General features: G+C 32.8%; 3 protein-coding genes and 1 non-coding gene across 5 annotated transcripts; 1 reads left to right on the top strand and 3 right to left on the bottom strand.

Moving 5' to 3' along the window:
* Nucleotides 1-1908: 1908 nt before the first annotated feature.
* Nucleotides 1909-1993, bottom strand: LOC112997947 (small nucleolar RNA Z43). Its single transcript, XR_003262995.1, has one exon. It is a non-coding gene; the product is annotated as a small nucleolar RNA Z43 (small nucleolar RNA).
* Nucleotides 1994-3183: 1190 nt separating this feature from the next.
* On the bottom strand, nucleotides 3184-7516 carry LOC100800188 (protein LIKE COV 1). Its single transcript, XM_003534158.5, has 7 exons — nucleotides 7206-7516; nucleotides 6627-6679; nucleotides 5741-5850; nucleotides 5227-5394; nucleotides 5034-5131; nucleotides 4265-4391; nucleotides 3184-3576 (listed from the first exon to the last, which is right to left on the bottom strand). Exons 1-7 carry the CDS (start codon nucleotides 7347-7349, stop codon nucleotides 3479-3481), a joined length of 798 nt encoding a protein of 265 aa, XP_003534206.1. The 5' UTR covers nucleotides 7350-7516; the 3' UTR covers nucleotides 3184-3478.
* A 656-nt stretch (nucleotides 7517-8172) lies between these two features.
* LOC100799130 (AUGMIN subunit 1) lies at nucleotides 8173-10862 on the top strand. 2 transcript variants are annotated; one of them, XM_003534156.5, is made up of 7 exons: nucleotides 8173-8328; nucleotides 8405-8622; nucleotides 8731-8863; nucleotides 8961-9095; nucleotides 9473-9596; nucleotides 10359-10496; nucleotides 10597-10862. In XM_003534156.5, exons 2-7 carry the CDS (start codon nucleotides 8409-8411, stop codon nucleotides 10702-10704), a joined length of 852 nt encoding a protein of 283 aa, XP_003534204.1. In that variant the 5' UTR covers nucleotides 8173-8328; nucleotides 8405-8408; the 3' UTR covers nucleotides 10705-10862. The 2 variants fall into 2 exon arrangements, with proteins under 2 accessions (XP_003534204.1, XP_006587524.1); XM_006587461.4 differs by having other exon boundaries at nucleotides 8174-8328; nucleotides 8408-8622.
* Nucleotides 10863-12392: 1530 nt separating this feature from the next.
* LOC102663636 (uncharacterized) lies at nucleotides 12393-16699 on the bottom strand. The gene is made up of 5 exons (XM_006587459.4): nucleotides 16222-16699; nucleotides 15626-15695; nucleotides 13772-15529; nucleotides 13487-13631; nucleotides 12393-13140 (listed from the first exon to the last, which is right to left on the bottom strand). Exons 3-5 carry the CDS (start codon nucleotides 15506-15508, stop codon nucleotides 12503-12505), a joined length of 2520 nt encoding a protein of 839 aa, XP_006587522.1. The 5' UTR covers nucleotides 15509-15529; nucleotides 15626-15695; nucleotides 16222-16699; the 3' UTR covers nucleotides 12393-12502.
* Nucleotides 16700-20109: the final 3410 nt, after the last annotated feature.

Genomic DNA, 20109 nt, shown 5'->3' with positions numbered 1-20109 from the left:
CTACTTGTACATTTTGATGAAGTTAACTTCATGATATGTTGAAGTACCCCCCAATCATTCAAATTGGGAAATGCAACTGCACCTGCAAAGGAGTTTCAACATCTTACAAACAAATTAATGTAATCTATCATATAAAGAAATATGAAAGAAACAAGATTACATTTTAACTCTACTTTCTCTTCTCCATGAACTAGTCAATGGATCAAATGTCTTCTTTCTATCCGGATATTTCTAAATTTATTGTCTATTGTTTATACATGTTGCAATTAGGGATTAAACTTGTTTTTCCCATGTTTCTTTATACGATAGATTACATTTATCACTTACACCTGGATCTTGTGAATCATGAAGAAGGGGAACATCTCAAGAAATGTACAAAGTCAGAGATATTTTGGGTTTGGAGAATTGATTGGTGGTTGTACTATTGTTTTGCAGTTTGCACACATTACGTTCACTTTGGTTTTAGAAAGAAAAAAAAAAGTTGTGATTTTTAAGTAATTTGTGATGTTCTGTTTCACATGGATAGAGACATAGGCAGGCTAAGGTGCATCTAAAATTAAAGTTTTAATTGTTGCTTGTACAAGACAGATGGTTTGACAATTCAATTTATTGCAACTATAAACATTTTCCGTAACTAGAATGTTTATCAGTATTAAATACGCACCTAGAACTTAAAAAAGTTGGAAATTTTAATTTAAAAAAGTTAATCCATAATCCTCATCAAACAGCTGGAAAATATGAATTAAACGGTTCTGGCTCATGCACATTATTCCGCAGCAAACAACTCAAAATCATTAATTTTTTAAATAAAAAGCTTCAGCAAGACTATTTTGGTTTGAAAACTTTTACTATTAATAAGAAAAAAAAAATCATCTTTGGGTTGAATGGCCAAATTGTTTAAAAAGTTTTAGACTTTGCTGCAGGACTAATTTGATTATTCATGTGACTATTTTGTGTTTTGGGTAATGATTCGTCCGAACAAGTATAGCTACTTTGTAAAACACTATAGTCTAATCCAGTTTTCCAATTTGGCCACTTTTGTCTTAAATTTGATATTTCAGCAACTAATGTTTATATTTTGATTTAATTTTGATAAATAATTTAAAATATTAGTATAAAACTATTCAAACTTGGTAGTCCCCCTGCATTAAAAACTGATCATACATTTTTACACTTTGCTGGTAAAAGGGTAATCTCTTATATTAATATCATTAACCCGCTGTGAAACACACTAAAAAATAGAATAACATGGCTTAAAATATCATCTACCAGACTACCACTTTGCTTTCCTTACTCCACTGTCAGAATCCAACTTAAATTTTAGGTAAATAACTTTTCAATATGGTTCATTTTGCTTTCAAAATATCCCATCAGATCAAAAGGCCTTAAATTATATCATCACTGTCAAAAACCATGAGAAGGTAATAATCCAAACGGGAAAAAATATATCAGAAGAAAAACCAGTGCATAAAAGAAAAACTTATCATACAGTATACACACTTCAAATAATCAAAATGGATATATAGCCAATGCTAAAATTGATTAAACTTAAGATACATGCATTCAAAATTGGAAATCTGATCAACACATGTGGAGACTTTACTTTCTTAGATTAAGAATTTTTCCTAAGATGTAACAATTTCTCAAAAAAAAAAAAGAATTAAAAATATAATAAACGGTAATGTTGGCCTCATAGAGAAGATTAGAATATTCTACATTGAATAACTTCTTCAGACATATGCTTGTCTATTTACAATGATTTAATCATTGGCCAAAACACATCAAACAAACCCCTAAGTTCTATATATCGAGCACTAGTGATAAATCTAAGCCAAAGATAAACAAAAACGTGAATATGTACGAAAAATTAAGAACAGAGAAAAAAAATTATTGTTTTGAACTGAAAAGGGACTCGGAATAATAAGGAAGGTCGGCAAGGCCCAAAAGGCCAATTACGACGAACGAGACCTTTGAATCAAAATCGTCACTGTCCATTTGATGTTTCAGCGACTAAGAATCAAAATAAGTTCATATATAAAAAAATTAGAAACAAAAACATGGACCCTAGATGCTGAATAACGAAAATGGGGATAAAAATGCAAACTTTGCAGAAGGAATGAAAGAAATCCTCGAATCAATTAGGTTTAGAGATCGATTGCAACACTGCGCTTCCAAATCGTAGAGTTAGGGTTTTAAAGAGTAACTTTGGGCTTCTTTTCAAATGAGAGCAGCTAAAATAAGTGGGCTTACTGTATCCCCAATTCGGCTTGTTATGCAAATAAAATTTAAGAAAATACTACTAAAAGATAATAGTAATAATCAAAACTATATTAATTAATAGAATAATCAAAACTGCTTTTTAAACAAATAGATCAGTTTGAAAATTCAGTAATACTTTCATTTTGCTTTTATGTTTTCAACCATAATTAACGTATTAGTATTATAATAGCACTAAAAGTATAAAATTCTTTATCTAAAGATGGGTCCAAATCCAACTATGTATAAAGAATTGAGAATGATAGAATTTAAACACCTTTTAAAGTGTTAACTATTGAGCCGATACTCACTGATTATTGGCATAATATAGCTGCTTATATACACATTTTTCCCTTCTGCAATTTCAAATATTTATGTCAATATATTACTAATGTATGCATATTTGTTAATTAAGGTGCGTTTACAAATCTTACACCAAACAAAAATCGTTTGAACCTTAAGGACTGGCATAATAATATATAAAATCTCATTGCATTCATATAAATGACAATGATCTATTTAATAAGAGTACACATGTCCAAATTTTTTTTGAACTAACGGCAATTAATTAAGAGATACTCATGTCTCTACTCCCCAAAACATAAAAAAAAATCACTTATATTTATTATATAATCAATGATATTTTATTTCAGCTTTTTTGCTCTAAGAACAGTTAGTTTTATTTTTTGTTCTTCACACACAAAAAGTGAAATCACAACCTAGTAAAAATATCTTTTCTCATCAGAAGACTATGTATAGATAAATTTTTGTAGATACTCTATTGATACACTTTTTTTTTTAATAACGATATGTACTCTTGGCATACTACAAATTATAGCACAATAATTTATAACTTTTTGATTAGACTAAATCTTAATGATAACATAGAAACACTGCATTAAGCTAGAAACCATCAATCAATCAATCAGCACTACAAAATTGAATTGCTATAACGAGTGAGAACCAGTAGTAGTACATTATACACAGGTAAAAATTCGAGACTCGAAGCAGAGAATAAAATTCTGTAAGGTTGTCAAACAAATGCTAAATCCTACATTCTTACTCAAACGAATGTTACACAAGCCATCAGAGTCTGACTTTCTCAGAACAATCAATCACGTATATTCAATACTTGCATCCAAACCAATGATTGCATTGTCATTCTGATGGCTTCACAAGATACCAAGGAACTATAACATGAAAAACTAATATTGCCCTTCACTCAGCTTCTGTTGATTCTACTTATTTCCCCTAGTCTGATGCGTGAATCGATCGTTGATAGGATCTGTGGCATTGACATACCTCCCGAAACAACAATCTCTGCAATTTGAAACATTCAAGCATATGTTGAAACTAGAGTGAAATGAGTTATTTTATTATTATGAAATAACAATTTCTCAATTTTGAAACAAATTCTAACATATGTTGAAACTAGAGCGTAATGGATTATTGTTATTGCTATTCTTGTTAGTTAGTGTTATTGTTATTCTTGTTCTTCTTATAGTCCTAGTGATTATTATTATTATTATGAGTCCTAGTAGTTGTAGTTAGTGTGTGTCCAAGAGCAGTGATATCTCAACAAAAACACACACATACAACCTTATATACACATTGCCTGCTACTTGGAAGTACATAAGCTAGCCTAGATAGGTACGCATATGTATCAAAAAATGGTAATTACACATGCCATGATAGGTACGCATAAAATCTAGATAGTATGTTGTAGTAGGACGAGAGTGTCATCTAGAAAATGTAGAAAAAAGCATGTGAAAACATGAGATTATGTGTAGGTAAAACAATAATTACTTGTTGAGTCCCTATATATTCCAAATTTAAAAGACCAAAAACCTATAGTTCAAATTTAAGTGCACCATGAATAGAGAGAGAGCCACAGAAAGGAAACTAAGTAAACAAACTATCTTTGTAACATAACCACAGTGCAAACTAAATATGCCTGATTTGACTTCTATTATTTGAGACTTCGAGTAAATATAAAAGAACCACTCACCAATTCCTTCACGAATTGATAAGTTTGGCCTAATGACATCCTTGGTGTTGACAAGAAATATATCACCAATATAAAGATGATTTGTAGGAACATAGACACAGCATAACTCCTCGTCTCCAGAATAGTTCTGTAAAAAAAAATATTAAAAAAAGAGAAATAATTTCAACATGCAATGTTGTGTAAAATCTATATAAACACAGATAATCAACAACAGTTAACCACAAACCAGTCTCATCAAACTCTCAGCATGAATTTCTTATCCATATGGAAACTTTCCTATAGTTTATTGTATATTGGCTTTAAAGACACACAATAATTGAAAAAGAACATCAAAAGTGCCAAAATCTAAATAGCAACCAACAACATCAGAATAATGGATCTTGGATGCCAGGAGTGCAACAACAAGGAGCGATGATAATTGCCTCAGCCATGCAAAGAGTTCTTATTCATAAACAGATGGGCAAAATGTAAAATAATAATTCTATTAGTTATCAAATCAAGCCAAACAAGCATTAGTTGTACTGTGCATACTTTGTATTATTCATAAAGTAAAGACCATTGAACCTGTATATCAATCAAGCAAGACAAAGATTAGCATCCAGATTGACACATTTCCATCAGAAAATAACTAAAATTACATTATAAGTAACAATAAACTATTAATTGAAGTGGTAACACCGGGGCATCTTAATGAAACTCCAATTCAAGCAATGACGTAAGTAAATGTTCTGAAATTAAAAGCCACCAAACATTGAAGTATCACAGAAACCTGAAGGGTAACAGATGAGGTGATGAATCCAAATGCATATTCTCCAATACGTGGATGCCGAATGATGGCTACTTCTTTGAAGGCTTGTGTATTTTGATCTGTGACAATATGCATGTTAGCATAAACTTTTCTCACCCAATATTTCATTCATGCCAGTATCAAAATTAAGAGTTAAATGTTGGCAAACACACACCTGGAGAGATAGCAGCACTAATCTGCTTGGAGGCATTATAAATATGACGAACAAGTGGCATTCGCTTGATAAACCACTCCCCAAGGCCCAGGACAGATGCACCCAACCATGATGACATGAAAACCCCGACCAAGAAGATGAAAGTTATGGAAGTTATGAATCCAAGACCTGACCAAGTATTAGCAAATAATTTCAACATGTTTCAAACAGTAAAATCAATTGAAAAAGTTTTGTTGCTCTACTGGACATTTCAACTCGAAATAATCCAACCCTCCCCTTGGCAAAAAAAATAGAGAAAAAATGAATATTATGAATATAACTTCGTTCAAATATACATCCAAGAAACAGAATACTAAATAGCCATATTTTTAGCAGCCTAAAGTGAAAAAGACATGATTTTCTTAAAACAATCCCTGCCACAAGACAAAATAAGTTGTTGACAAAAAAAAAATGAACTTTGTCACAATCTTTACATAAGGTTAATTGTGAAATATCATAAAACATAAGAACTTACCAAAAATATCAATTCCAAGTTGAGCATAGATAGGAGAGAAAAATCCATCCACGAAATGAATAAACCACCATGTTATATAGAAGGTGATTGCAATTGGAAAGAGAATGACACTGCAAAAAAACTAGCAGTGAGATATCAGCAATTAAACAACACAGAAACAAAGGACCTTGCAATAAAAAAAAAAAGAAACAAAGCACCTTATGAATTAGAAAAGGACAAAGCGACCACTGGTCCAAATATAATGCAGCAAATCTTAGATATGTACAAGCAGAGAGAGGTATACTGGACAAGAACAAATACTCTCAGGAGCAAGTATTCACTATTAAGTCATCATTGATGATCTAAAGTCTATGTATTTCTCCATCATCGTGTCCTTTTAATTTAAATCAAGTGATGAGAGAACAATGAGTTTGTTACATATTTTTGTGGTACTTATTTTGGGAATTGTCATAAAAGAGTGCATATTAGTTACTGGTGTTCAGTAAGTGATTTGGAGATTTATAGTCTCAACCCAGGATTTTCATTCAATTAAGACTTCCCTATAAATAAAAAGTATCACTTGGACTCTTTGATATTGCTAGGAATTATATATCCTCCCCTAATATTGAGGGGAAGTAAGACCTTTCCATTGTTCAGTAGCCTATTATGCTCTGCAACTTTCAGTTTGCAATCCAACACCATAAAAAAGAAGATGCCAGTGGAAATAAAATGAAGATAAAAAAAAATAAGAAAATAAACCAACACTTCAAAGAATATAAGGCATACAAAGGGCAAAATCATTCAGGAAACAAACAAGATCATGTGTATGAATACACAATAGATATCAACATATTATATATCTATACTTGAATATCAAGATAATTGGACAGAAGAAGGAATAGAGTACCATCCAGTCATAAACTTTTTTGATGCCCAGCTTCTAATAACTTTGTAAAAAGTCTACAAATAGACAGAAACAAGAAAAAATGAGCAACCTGTGAGACAAATAGTCATGAAGGCAGAGTAAAAATTCTCAATATATGCAACTAAAAGAATGAGATAACTCTTCTTCCTAATTCAAAACCACGAAAACAAAAAAGAACATTCACTTCAAATATATACAGCTAAAAAAAATTCTACTTATATATAATTTTTTTTATTGCTCCATTATACAGCTTACAATAATTAGCACTAGATAAATAGCTTCACTTTATAGCCAATTTCGCTATCCCTTTTCATTTTGAATACAATTTGATGAATCATGATACACACTGCTTATCAAAGAGAAACTATCACTTCCCCAATTCCTAACTGGTTCATCCCCAGAAAAACCTCAATCCAAGTCAAGGGAGAAACTTTCAAGTAAATCTCCAACCCCAGCACATTCAATAGAGTCCAGATTGAGCGAATTGGAGATAAAAAAAAGAGGAATAAAAAACGAATTGCGGTGGTGAATTCAAAACCCTAATTGGGGGGAAGAGATCACCTCGCGTCCGGAATGATGCGGGGGCGACGCCGACGACGATGGCTTGGGGGAAGGGGAAACGGCGGCATCTCCGGCGGGGATGTCGGCGACGGGGATGAGAAGCTCTCGATCTCTGTCCCTGGTGGTGATGGCCATGGAGGACATCGTTTCGGAACTCAAAACGCAAAACGCTAAACGCGAAACGACGGAAAACCTCTTTCTGCTTCTGAAAACTATTCTTTCTTTGCGGTCTTCGCCTTCCTCTTTTCTCTTTTCTCTATTTTTTTATATAATTTTATTTGTTTCAAATATGTTTTAAGTCTACCCGTCTTTGAATATTCCAGTCTATGACTCTATGTATACAAATCATACTCGTTTAAATTAGTCTTTTTTTATTATAAATAAATTATAATCTGTTTTGTCCTATTTGCCATAGAAATTTGATGTGAACAACAGTGATTCAAGTTGTTTGGTTAATTTCTAGAAATAATACTATAATACATATTTTTAATTTAAATTTTATCATGAAGAATTTCAATTTATCAAAAAGTTTTAGTTCAATTGATTGATTGTAAATTTTATACATCTTTGATATCATTTTTAATTTCTATCGATTAAAAAAAAAAGAATTTCAATTTAATTTCTATAGTATGACCATTTTCAATTTTGTCCTCTTTATTTTATGTGTTTATAACAACTTGAAATTAACACGACATTATAAATGATTAAATTTTTAAAATCAAAATATAATATTTTTTCTCTTTTTTTTTTTTTAAAAAATTGTAGTTATGTTTTAGTACATTTTTTAGAGACCACATACGAAAAAGGTAATTTTTTTAAAAATATTTAATATATAAAACATTATGTATAAATGATGTATCATCCATCATATATTAAATTTCAAATAATTGTCTTGTTATATTATTGTTATAATCCCTAACGTAACTTATCGGAGGGATTAAACTGAGTGAAAAGAAAAAACAATTTCTTTTAACAATAACAATTAATGACAAATTGAAGGGAGAATTTGGATATTTAGTCCTTGAATAAAAATTCAAAAATGGAGGTTTTGTTCACCATAACGCGCGACTGAAGCAAGGAAAGTAGAAACTTTTGATCATTGATGCAGATTTAGAAGAAGCAGGTAACGTTTGTTTATTCGTTGTTTGGTTCCTTTGAGACGAAGGATTCGATTTGATCTGAAATAGTTTGATTCGAAGAAGAATGAGTGGCGGTGAGAAAGAGGCTATGGCAGAAGTGAAGGAGTGGCTGGCGAAGACGTTCGAAGGCGCGGGTAAATCCGTTCCTGAATTCGAATACACGCCGCGCAGCGTCAAACATTTGAACCATCTCATGACTCTCTCCAAAGCCAAAGACGAAGCCGCGCGCCTCGTCGCTCGCGATTTCCGCCTCAAGTCCTCCGAGTACCGATCCCAAGGTTAGGGTTAGGGTTAGGGTATTTGAGCATAGCCATTATTGCTTGATCACGATGCAATTTTACTTGGATTTCAAATTCTGTACCAAAAAAATGAAAATGATATTGCAGCTGCGAGGATTAGGGAGATTTTGGAGAATCTGGGATTGGCGCAGGAGAGCTTGCCCTCCAATGTGGTTACATCGGCACAAGTTCTTGCGAATGTCGCCAACTTGTTGAATATAAGAGATACTGAAATGAGTAGGTGTGTTTTGTTTGCTTTCACCATTCTTGTTTTGCTTTGGTTTCTGCATCAATATTTGAAGTTTGAATATTGAACTCACCCTGGAATCTGTGTTTAGCTTTCTTGTAGCAATGGGTGATATTTCCTTGAGGAAGACTGAAGTTGAGGAAAAAAGGGCTGAAGTGAACAAGGAATCCAAGCTTCTACTTGATTACACCAGAAAGGCCATAGCCAGGCTAACCTATTTAAAAAGGTAAATTTTCAAATGATTTAACTTAAACAGGGTTTTAAATTTCAATTGTCAAAATTGCAGAAAATTGTAGGTATATAATTGCAGGTGTGGTGTTGTTGTGGAAGCATCCAAAACTGCAGTATTGCAAACTGCAATTTAAAACTTTGCAATTGGGTGCTTTTATGCATTCATTGTGTGTTTTACACTCCAGTTGCCTTGCAAGTTTTGATTGCATTGTGGCAATCACGACCTAATGCGGTTGTTGCACACACCTCAACTTAGTTGTTGCAGCTGCATCACATGATGTCTCCTTAGATAGTATATTCAGCTTTTTGGCACAATACACTCTCTTGTTATCAGTTATTTTGCTAAGTTTACATGAAGTAATTTTTAAACAGAACACTTGCTCAGTTAGAAGACGAGGTTGCCCCATGTGAGGCTCAGAAGGAAAGCTGGGAGACAAACTTACAAGTAATGGCTGCAAAAGAAAGACAGTACAACCAGCAATGTGACAACTACAAGGTATGGTGTCTTTTTTTTTCTTTTTTCTTGTGGAGGGATGCTTGAGAAATTTGATCTTCGAGGTGAGATATATGTTGGGAATGTATATGATATATCGGGTTGGGTGTGGATTTATCTTTAGCGCACAAGAGATATAGATAGAAAAAAGAAAAGGATGGGAATGAGAACAACCAGAAAGAAAACTTTAGTCATTGAGGGAAAAGCGAATAATCCCATACCCATTAAACCTCTTTTATGCTATGATGCTTATGATAATATGATATTATCCCTTAAGTTTGTGATTTGTTAGTTTGTGTACTTTTGATCAAATTTCATTTCTTCTGATATTTATCCCTTTTTTTATCTCCCTTGATGATTTCCTCCAATGTACTTTTCGGTCTCCTTTTTCTTGTGCTAAAAATCATGTAATATACTCTTCTAACTAGTGCCTCTTGGGGCTTCTTTGTACATGCCCAAACCACCTTAACCAATTTTTAGTCATCTTTTCCTCAATGGGTGCTACACTAATCTTCTCTCGTATAACGCCATTTTGTATTTTATCTTTTCTTGTATGACCACACATCAATCTTAACATTCTCATTTTGTCATATGCTGCAGTCTAGGATATTTATGACAGATTTTTGGCTCACTGCCATGTGCCCCTGCCACCATTAATAAATTAATAAATAATACTGAATTGTTGTACTCTTTATGCTATTGTATCATGCATTTTTTATACTTCTGATTGTTATCTTTTTACATGTTGAATAACCTTTGGTGCAGAGAATGCTGGATCGTTCAGGTTATAATCCAGAGGTTAGCCATGGGATTTTGGTTGAAATGGCCGAGCATAGAAAGGAGCTAGAGAAGAAAACTAAGCCCATCCTTGATACTCTGAGGAGTTACCAAGATTTGCCTCCGGTATTTCATGTTTGCATGCTTTCTGTTTGTTATAATTCTTGACTGTTTTTAAAACTATGTTGTGTTAATTCTTACATTTCTGTTGATTGGGATTGTCCAGGATAAAGCTTTGGCTGCCTTAGCAATTGAGGATAAGAAAAGGCAGTATGCCGATGCTGAGAAGTATCTTGAAGATGTATTGCAGTCAGCTCTTGCTAGTTCTGAGTGATTTAGTACTATAATTTTTCATTTATTTTTTTTGTAAATTTGCTTGCTTTTAAGATTCTATTTTTCAACCTTGCTAAAGATGTGTATGGACAAATGTATTACGTAAGTTGGCTTTGCTTGGACTGGACTGAATGGGATCAGGTGCAGATGTATTTTAAATTGCACATCATGCGGTCATCGTCCAATTCTCAGGAAAATTTGTTGCATATAATTCTTTGATATTTCATCTTAAAATCAAAATTTTGAATGGTGAGTATCACGATTGCAGAGAATCCTGAACCTTGCTATGCACACAATACTGTTTTGTTGGTTGTAATATCATGTTTACTCAATAATAATGATGATGTTTGGTAGTAGTAGTAGTACTGTAGTAGTCATCCTGAGATTGCAAGAGTCTTTATTAGTCCTAAGAGGAGTGAGTGTTAAACACATTTTGCAGAGGAACAAATTCCATTAATAATGGTAAAGCACAAATTACAGTATAAATAAAAAGCTGGAATGAAATCCAAGAATTACTAAAATAAAAAAACACAGGCTATTAACCCAGTGACCTATATACAACAACTACTAGCTCCTCTAACAAATCTTATTTGTGAAACACTTATAAATTATATGTTAGATTTACAATAATCAATAAATTATGACACAAAGAAATAACATTTTCTTTTATATTCTTTAGACATGTTTTTTCAAATAATAAATTTCTTATTAAATATATTTTAAGTTTTTGTTTATATGATTCAAATTATTTTTATTTTTCAAGACTTTTATTTACCACAAAATTTTACTGAAAAGTCAACTTTAATTATCATTAAATTTTTTAAAAACAATTCATATCACTATTTAATATCAAGGGAAATTAGTTCAGTTAGCTGAACAGGAGAAGGAGATGTAAGTGTTGTAAACTCCCCTTTTATCTTGTTTAATTCTTAGGAAGCAAAAAATAGTGATGTAATATGGTATACAATTAATATTGACACCTCTTATGTTATTTCTTTCACAGGGACATTTTTTTTTTTGTGTAAATACTGGTATATTGACTTGTCATGCAATCACTCAAAAGTTAGAGACTAAAATTTATAAAAATTAAAATCAATGACTTTTTGTTGAAAAAATAAATCAATTGCCATGCTTATTGGTTTAGGCTACACGTTGAATATGAGATTGGGTCCAAGGTCCGATTTTTGAGAATTTTAGGATGATGAGACATTTAAGACCAAATTCTTGCGTGAGAGGGTCCAGGTTATGGGCTTAAGATAATTTACTCTAAAACCATTAAAGTAATTAAAAGAAAAATGGTTTATATTTAAATGTTTTAAAAAGTAGTTATTTATACTAATTAATTGATTCGGATCTAATCTGACTGACAAAAAAAAATCAAAATTCAATATACCAATCAACCCATATTTTTTAATGGGCAATAATATATAGGCATTCAAAAGCTCTATCTTTTATCTTCATGCATCGTGATTTTTTAAAATAGTTACAGTTCGGGTTAGAACCAAAGACCAAACGCATCATGGCCCTAGAAAATAGTAATTGGTTAAAGTTGCATGCCTATAATTCCATCTCTTTTCCACATTTTCCTATAGCTTGAAATTAGCATGTGCATTATAGATAATCCAATGGTATAAGTATCATTATACTATTCTAAGACAAAAGCTATTCATAGCAAAATTATGCAACTTCTGCAGCCAAGGGGTTCAACTCTTCTTTCTTGTATCAATTGAATGAGTCCTTATATACAAGGTGAAGATGCTGATATCTAAAGGCAGTATACATGGTCTCAAAATATGTAATCATAAATTTACAATTACCTCCTCAATCAATTCACCTAAAACTAGGTTCTCTACTTCATTGACAACTTGCTCAGCTTCATCTGCAGAAAATCCATGCCTCCAACCCCAGTTCCATATTCCATTTATCAGTCCATTGTTGCTCTTTATATCTCTCTCCATCATTGCATAGATATTATCTGAAGCTAGTTTTTCACTGTAAGATGTTAGATGCTCAATGGCACTATAGACTTCATCAACCAACCTCCCTAAAGAGATGTGATATCTTGAATGACCTGCACAAGTTAGCAAAAAAGGGTGAACTGCTTGTGTCCCCTGAAGGCTTTTTCGCTCAGTGAGTTCATTTGCACAATCTAAATAAAGTTTGAGATTGGCTATTTCCTTAGTTTCACTTCTTGGTAGGATCTTGGGACAGTCAACATCAAGATTGAGGAGCTCCTCTGCATGTTCAATAAATGATTGACTAGTTAGAAGCAAATATTTCAGCTCAGAACTGTCTTTGTCGGGCTCACGATCAGTTTCACTGAAACTGATATTGGTGATGCTATGAGCTTCCTCAGCAGGGATAGCATCATTTTCATGTTCAGACTTAAGCATCAAAATATCATCACTTGAAGAACTCTGGCTTAGCTCACAAATTTCTGCAATATATCAAAAAGGAAGATATATAAGTTATGTAAAAATATACCTGCTATGTCATGACTCATGAAGAAACTTATGATTTAGATGAGTTTTATATTGATGCACTCTCAGTGTAAAAAAATTTACACTATAGAAATCATGGTAGGTACGACTTTTAAGGTAGTGATCGTACAAGCCAATAGACTTACCATCAATGTATAGACTATAGACTATTTTCTCTATATATATGAGCTGTTATATCCATACTTTTTTTTCCCAAAAATATTACATGCATAACCTTTCATCATGTAATCATTTAATCATTTAATATGTGGCACTACTGATGCTAACTTGAGAGAAACTTACCTCTAATCTTATTTGCATATGCATCTACTTCTTCATGCTCCACCGAAAGATCATATGTTGTTGTAGTGATTATTCTAATCTCAGGGCAATCATCTTTACAAGAAACATCAAGACTATTTGCTTCTTCTGCTCTTAACTGTTCATCCTGTTCAGAAGAATAATGAATTAAAATTCAGATTTAAGGCCTTCATTCATGGATTACTAAAACAAACTCAATTTTCTTACAGATAGTTCAATACTGTTACATTCACAAGAGACAAAAAATGAGAGCAAAAGTAAACTTACAACTGGTTTAGCTGCTTCAGGCTCCGCAACGGCGGGCCTTTGCTTCTTCATCTGATTCTTTTTCTGCTCCTTGGAATTGGTATTACTGTTTTTTTTACTCTTTGGTTTTGAGATGGTGTTTGAATTTGAAGCAGTGCTCTTTCTGCTGGGAATCTCATTTTTGTCAATTCTGGACCCACTTTGTGGTTTCCTCAACTTTGTACTTGTTGAGCTAATTTCTCCTTTATCTTGAGATTTCTTCACAACTTTGGGTTTTGGAACCTCACCTAGTGGGATAAGGCTTTGTTGTTGTTGTTGTTGTTTGGGTTTTGAAACCTCCTTTTCTGATAGCTTTCTACTTGTAATGGTCTTTACCTTAGCTTTTTTATCAACGGTTTCATTTACCTGTGATTTCTGACTGACATGACTTTGCGGTTTTAACTTACCTCCTGGAGCCTTCTCATTTTCAACAGGCTTGATTTCTTTTTCCTTCAGCTCCACACCCTCTCTGAGGAGGTTAGCTCTTTCCTCTTTGGCAAGCCTTTTGGATACATATTCTTCCATTTTCTTTCCCATGTTGGTGGTTGAGCCTTCTCTGTGTTGGAATACTTTGGAAGGGAGAAATTTTGCTTTTAGATTTCTAAGGGATAACTCTTCTGGAGGAACAACATGCTCATAACTTTTTGCACATTCTCGATATGGAGTACACCGAGGTTTCATAAGTACAATGGGAGGTAAATCGCCAAAATGTTTGTAATGTGGATCAATGGAATGATGGACCTGAACCTTAGGCTCTCTGACAGGACTCTTTAAAACTCCATTGAAATGAGTAGTCTCAAGAATCTCCTTCAAGGTCATCTTATGTTCTAGATTAACCGTCTCAACATTTTTTCTTACCTTAGGCATATCTATGTCAAATACAGGCCTCTTCTGATTCAGAATCATTGGACTCTCCAACTGTTTCTGTATAACAGCTGGAAATGATCTTGAAGAGGCTTCTTCCAAACCCATCAGCTTGGCAACCAGATTGGATCCTCTTTCTCTCCTTGAAGTTGTTGGTGAGAAAGAAGAATCAGAAAGCCTATCATTCCAAGCCACAGAAGACTGGCTTGAGTTTGTAGAGCGGAATGTGGATGCTGAATCCAACCCTTCAGTGGTTGTGAACAAATTTTGCCTAACCAGGCTCTCTTTAATCACTTTCTTAAGCTCCTCGTTGCAACTACTTGAAGAACCATCAGCTGAAGGCCAACGTCTTTGGAACCTCATTGGATAACTCTGTTCACCAAAATGATCACAATGTGCAGTTCCATCAATCACCTTTGCATCAAATCTGCCTCTTTCAGATTTCTCATTTTGTCTTCTTTTCAAACTAGCCATGTGTTGTGAAGCCTCTTGCACCTTGCGAAGCATTAGTAGAGACTCTTGCAGGTCAAGAGCCCCTTTTAGCAAATCTTTTGCTATATCTTCAGACCTTTCATCATACCTAAGACCCCTAGACCATGAATGAATCATGTTGTTCAACCTTTGAGCCCCTCTGGATACCTCCATGAGCTGCAACGATGATGGATCAAAAGACCTTTCTGTGGATCCTTTTGAAACCTTCTCTTCTTTGTCTTGTTTGTTTGCCAAGGACGTCTCGGCCGGCCTCCTATTTTTTGTCTTTTCCTTCATTTTCTGAGAACTGGTCCTGTATTTCCTTATTGCCCCACACTCAACAACCCCCTTTGGATCATCACATGTCATGAATGGTCTATACATGACTGTCTTGAGGGGGATACTCTGTCACAGGAATTTCATCAACAAGCTGGGAGGCTAGTAATATTCTAACAACCAAAACAAATGCCAATTGTTATTAAAATCTCACAGAATACTTACATGGTCTTGTCCTCTTGGATCTCACAGTTTGTCTACATCAGACAAAAAATAAGGCTTGTTTGTTGTCCCACTGAAACATGTGCAATTAATTAATTAATTAGACCTCATCAAAACAACAATTCTAGCAAAACAAAGCAGGTAGATCAACATAGAAACAAACAAAAAGTCTCGATCATTAGCACACTCGAATATTGAAAATTAAACTATTTGCACATGTTTTTTCCAATTGGATTCCTGAAGCAAGTACAGAGAGAGAGTTTGAGATCTGTAAGTTAGTCTCCACCGAAATCAGAAAGAGCCCAACTTTGAAATGATGCCAAAAGTTTCAACTTTAATCACACAATCATAATTTTCAAGAATCCATTGACAAGCTGAAATATTTTTGTGAATCAGAGTCCATTTTTTCTTCTCTGGATTAATAAAAAAAATACACACTTTTATTTTTTGTTCTTAGAGTTGATGATGAAACCAAACATTCACCATCCTCAGTTTTCATCTTCAAAAGTCACAACAACAAAAAAAAAGTAAAAAATGCAACAGTTGAACCCAAAAAGAAGTCAGAATTGACGGTTTAATACTACACTTATGACACTCACCCTTGATTTTGTTTCAACTGTTCATCACTATCAGCAGCACCAATCCCAAACCCAGATGAGAAACTCATGAAAACATTAAGAAAAAAAGTTACATTTATGGTGAGGAAGCCAGGAAGGTTTAGGGAAGCTTCATCCAAGGGAATGAGGTGCAAGCAAGAGACTCAGATCCAAATGGGAGAAACAAAACAGTTAAGTGGGAGCATTGACTTTGTAATTGTGAGAAGGGTAGATAGATAGTAGCAACATTGAGCTTCCAAAAAAAAACAGTGTGTGTTGCTACTCAGTATTGTTCAAAGGGTTTTTGTTTTGAGACAAGAAAATCACTGAAAGATTATGGATGTGAAAAATGGCAGCAAATGGCTTTGGTAGTACACAATGTTTGCTGAGCGCCAAAGAAGCAAAGCAAAGCCTGTTCCAAAAGCACACGGGTCAGACAGTCACAGAGTGGGAAAATGGCTCCACGCAAGCCCGTTGATGAAAACAAAAAAATTTGGTACTTCTTTTTCTTCTAAAGTTATCATGTCATTATTATTTTAAAATAAAATTACCACAAAAGGGTGTTTTTATGAGCCACTTTTGAAAATGAATTAATTAATAAATGAGTCTATCTTCTATCCACTAATGTAAAAATAATAGTATTAAATTATAAATTATTATTTGAATTATTTTAGAGAATATTTTGTAGATAATTTTTTTTTTACTTTCTCATAAAACTTAAACCTTAGATTGAAAAAATATGATTCTTATATTTTGATATATAATTAATAAAAAAAGATTGTCATGAAATTATGATCCTACAAATCCAACTTTTTGAGTGGAGAAAAAAAATTCAATTATGCATTTTACGTTAATCTTTAATTTTTAGGAAACATATTACTAATCCAATATATTTTATATATTTTTAAGAATTATAATTCCCAAAAAAAAAAACTCATTCCACTTTTCCAGAAATCTAATTTTCAAGTAAGAAAAAACTTATTCCTCCACAAACACTGCCTATGATAGTTGTTTTAAAAATAAGCAAATTTACTGTGATAAAAACATTTTATGATGCATAATTCTCTTTCTGTTAATAAATAATGTAGTTAGAAACCGGGTCTTCACGGCACTTTACTGTTATGAAGATTGAGATTGGTCAGCTAGAGGGCATTGATTAAGGTTAAATTCGTTATCTGCTGTCATACGTAAATGATTGGTTTTATAATAAGACATTGTTTTAATGAGATTATAGTAATAATATGACATCTGAAGCATGCTAAATGCATACTTGCAGAGTGCATACGGTATTCATATATTAAAAAAAATGTTTTGATATATATACCGTGAATTTTTTACTGGAAGGAAGTATGGAACTTTGCCTTCTAAGTCTAATTTCTTATTATTTCTTTATTTTATGTGAATCGAAGGTTTTATTATTATTCTTTTGTCGCGTAGCTTGACATAAAAAAGGTGTCTTAAAATACTGCAGATGCAGATAATAATTGATACAAACGACAATATAAAAAAACTAGGAATTGAGCAATCCATCTGAACCTAATAAATCATTATATACTAGTTCTACTAAGTTGTGTTTATCTTGGTATTGAAAAATTAATTATCGTCATTCTTAATGAAATATATGTTTTAATGTAAACTTATAGTTATTTTTAAAAAAAATCTGAGTATCCATTAGTTGGAAACTAAACTCTAAAACTAACCATTAAGTATTGAAATGCATGGACTTAGTAATCGAATTCTTAATTACATTAGTTAAAATTAAATATACATCAATTTCATTTAATGATTTAAAAATTATTTTATTTAACTTTAAATAAAAGAGTCTTAAATGTTACATATTAATGTGACTTTTTTTTATTGGTCACAACATATCAATGTGAGTTGGAATATGTTTAAACTTTTAAGTTCTTTTAAAATTAAAATTTGAATAAAACACAAATCGGCCAACGAATTCTTAAAAATTATGAAATGTCTTTAGAGTGGGAAACAAGTTGCTAATTTTCTTGCAAAAATATGGTCTTCAATCCAGAGTTAGGTGATAATAGTATTTGATCAAGTTACTAGTTTTATTCAATATATATAATTTTTTATTTTGACTTTTAGTCCCTTTTATTTAATAAGTGTTATTATATATTATTTGTATATTGAAATCACATAATAATTATCTTATTTTCTTATCTTTTATTACTTATGTTGTGTTAAAATAATAGGACTTAACTTCTTCTGAGTTTTTATTCAAAAGATACTAAAGTTAATAATTTTAAAGTAATTTTTATTATATTTTGTGTAAAGTTGAGTTGTAGCAAAAACATGAAAGAGGATGGATGAACATAAGTGTCACGCTCAACGTGACCTCCTCACTCAACGAGTCAGAATCGTTCGACCCAAGCAAACCTCTTAGAGCAAGGAGCCACATTGATATACAGCTGTCACGAGCAAGTGCGCATCTTGCGCTTAACGCGTGGTCACTTGATCTAGTTGAACATGTGCGCTCAGCGCGAGGGTCACGCCAAGCGCACAAGTGAGTTCTAATTGGCCAATTAATTGGTGAAGCATATAAAAAAGAAAGGAAACATTTTGTTTCCTCATGCACGAAGAAACCAACAAGAAGTAGAGGAAAACAAATAGCCAATGTAAGGAAATCCTTTTTTAAAATTTTGGCCAATCCGTTTCAATCTATCTTTCTTCCATTTTCTTTCCTTTCATCCCACCTTTATTTTTTGTAAGTCTCCCATGACAATGAGAGGCTTTGCAAACCAAACTCTATGTGATGTAATGATTATAAACTATCTCTTAATATGATGTTGTTATTATTATTCATCCCCTATGCTTATTTACATACTTATGGTTTGATCATCCATCTTTATGTACTGTTTTAGGATATAAATATTGGGAAATGTTTGTATGCTAAGAACTTGGAAAGAATATCTAAAGTGAGTATATCTAGGGATAAAATGGTTTTTTTTTAACATGTTCATGCATTTATGTTCTTAATGCAAATCATTTAGTAATCAATCACCAAGGGATTGGGAGCAATATTAAGTGGTTTAGGTTCTTTCACTCGGATCTTGGTTAGAGTAGACTAGTAGATGCGGATAATAACCATATTAATGTTAAGAATAGAAAAATCCATTAAGATTATATCAAGAGAAGTTCTCGCAAGCAAAGCCCCGAACACGTTCCTTAAATCATCACTGTAACAGCCGTAACTTTAATAAGTAAATAAGAAAATAATAAATTAATACATAAATAAATAAGAAAAAATAAAATAAAAATTATTAGGTCATAAATTTCCACTATATAAGCCAAATGTTAACCTAGAGCAGCTTTTTTGGAAAACACATTCTGTTCCTTTCTTCTTTTCTGACGCACAAGAACCCTAACAGAGCAATCAGAGGAGGAGCTCTAGAGAGCACCAGAGACGTCATCATTGCTAACAGAGAACATTTAAGCGACTACCTCGAGGTAAGGGATGAGTTACTCACGCTTGGGGATTAGAATGAACATGTGTAGGGATCCCTAGAGGATCAATTTTTGGGTTATTTTGGGGTGTTTATGAATTTAATTATGTTTTCATGTTTAATCGCGGATTGAGTGTGTTTGATGAACCAATTGGTGTTCTGTTGCGAGTTTGTTGTAGAATTGATGTGTTCTGTTGCGAGTTTGTTGTAGGATTGATGTGTTTCTCTGTTAGGTGTGTACCTTAGGAATTAGAATTCTTTATAATTAACATAAAAATTGTGTGGTGGTGATTTTGTTTATACCAGATATGTTGGCCTTTCAATCTTGTTCCTGTGCTAATGTATATTGTGTCCAGATAATTATTTTTACACCGCAGTGTATACGTGTACATATATATTGATACTGTTTTTTACAAACTGTATATTTTAT

The sequence above is a fragment of the Glycine max genome, chromosome 9 (assembly GCF_000004515.6).
Source record: "Glycine max cultivar Williams 82 chromosome 9, Glycine_max_v4.0, whole genome shotgun sequence".
Lineage (NCBI taxonomy): Eukaryota > Viridiplantae > Streptophyta > Magnoliopsida > Fabales > Fabaceae > Glycine > Glycine max.
This window is presented reverse-complemented; position numbering and strand designations above follow the sequence as displayed.

Excerpts from the sequence above, each read along its gene's own strand:
- LOC100800188 (XM_003534158.5), bottom strand. The coding sequence starts at position 7,349 with ATGTCCTCCATGGCCATCACCACCAGGGACAGAGATCGAGAGCTTCTC. Across the intron at positions 5,851-6,626 it reads AAAAAGTTTATGACTGGATG|TGTCATTCTCTTTCCAATTG; the intron begins GTACTCTATTCC and ends GTTTTTTTGCAG. Across the intron at positions 5,132-5,226 it reads TAGTGCTGCTATCTCTCCAG|ATCAAAATACACAAGCCTTC; the intron begins GTGTGTGTTTGC and ends ATATTGTCACAG.
- LOC100799130 (XM_003534156.5), top strand. The coding sequence starts at position 8,409 with ATGAGTGGCGGTGAGAAAGAGGCTATGGCAGAAGTGAAGGAGTGGCTG. Across the intron at positions 8,623-8,730 it reads CTCCGAGTACCGATCCCAAG|CTGCGAGGATTAGGGAGATT; the intron begins GTTAGGGTTAGG and ends ATGATATTGCAG. Across the intron at positions 8,864-8,960 it reads AGAGATACTGAAATGAGTAG|CTTTCTTGTAGCAATGGGTG; the intron begins GTGTGTTTTGTT and ends ATCTGTGTTTAG.
- LOC102663636 (XM_006587459.4), bottom strand. The coding sequence starts at position 15,508 with ATGTATAGACCATTCATGACATGTGATGATCCAAAGGGGGTTGTTGAG. Across the intron at positions 13,632-13,771 it reads CTGAAGCAGCTAAACCAGTT|GATGAACAGTTAAGAGCAGA; the intron begins GTAAGTTTACTT and ends TCTTCTGAACAG. Across the intron at positions 13,141-13,486 it reads ATATGCAAATAAGATTAGAG|AAATTTGTGAGCTAAGCCAG; the intron begins GTAAGTTTCTCT and ends GATATATTGCAG.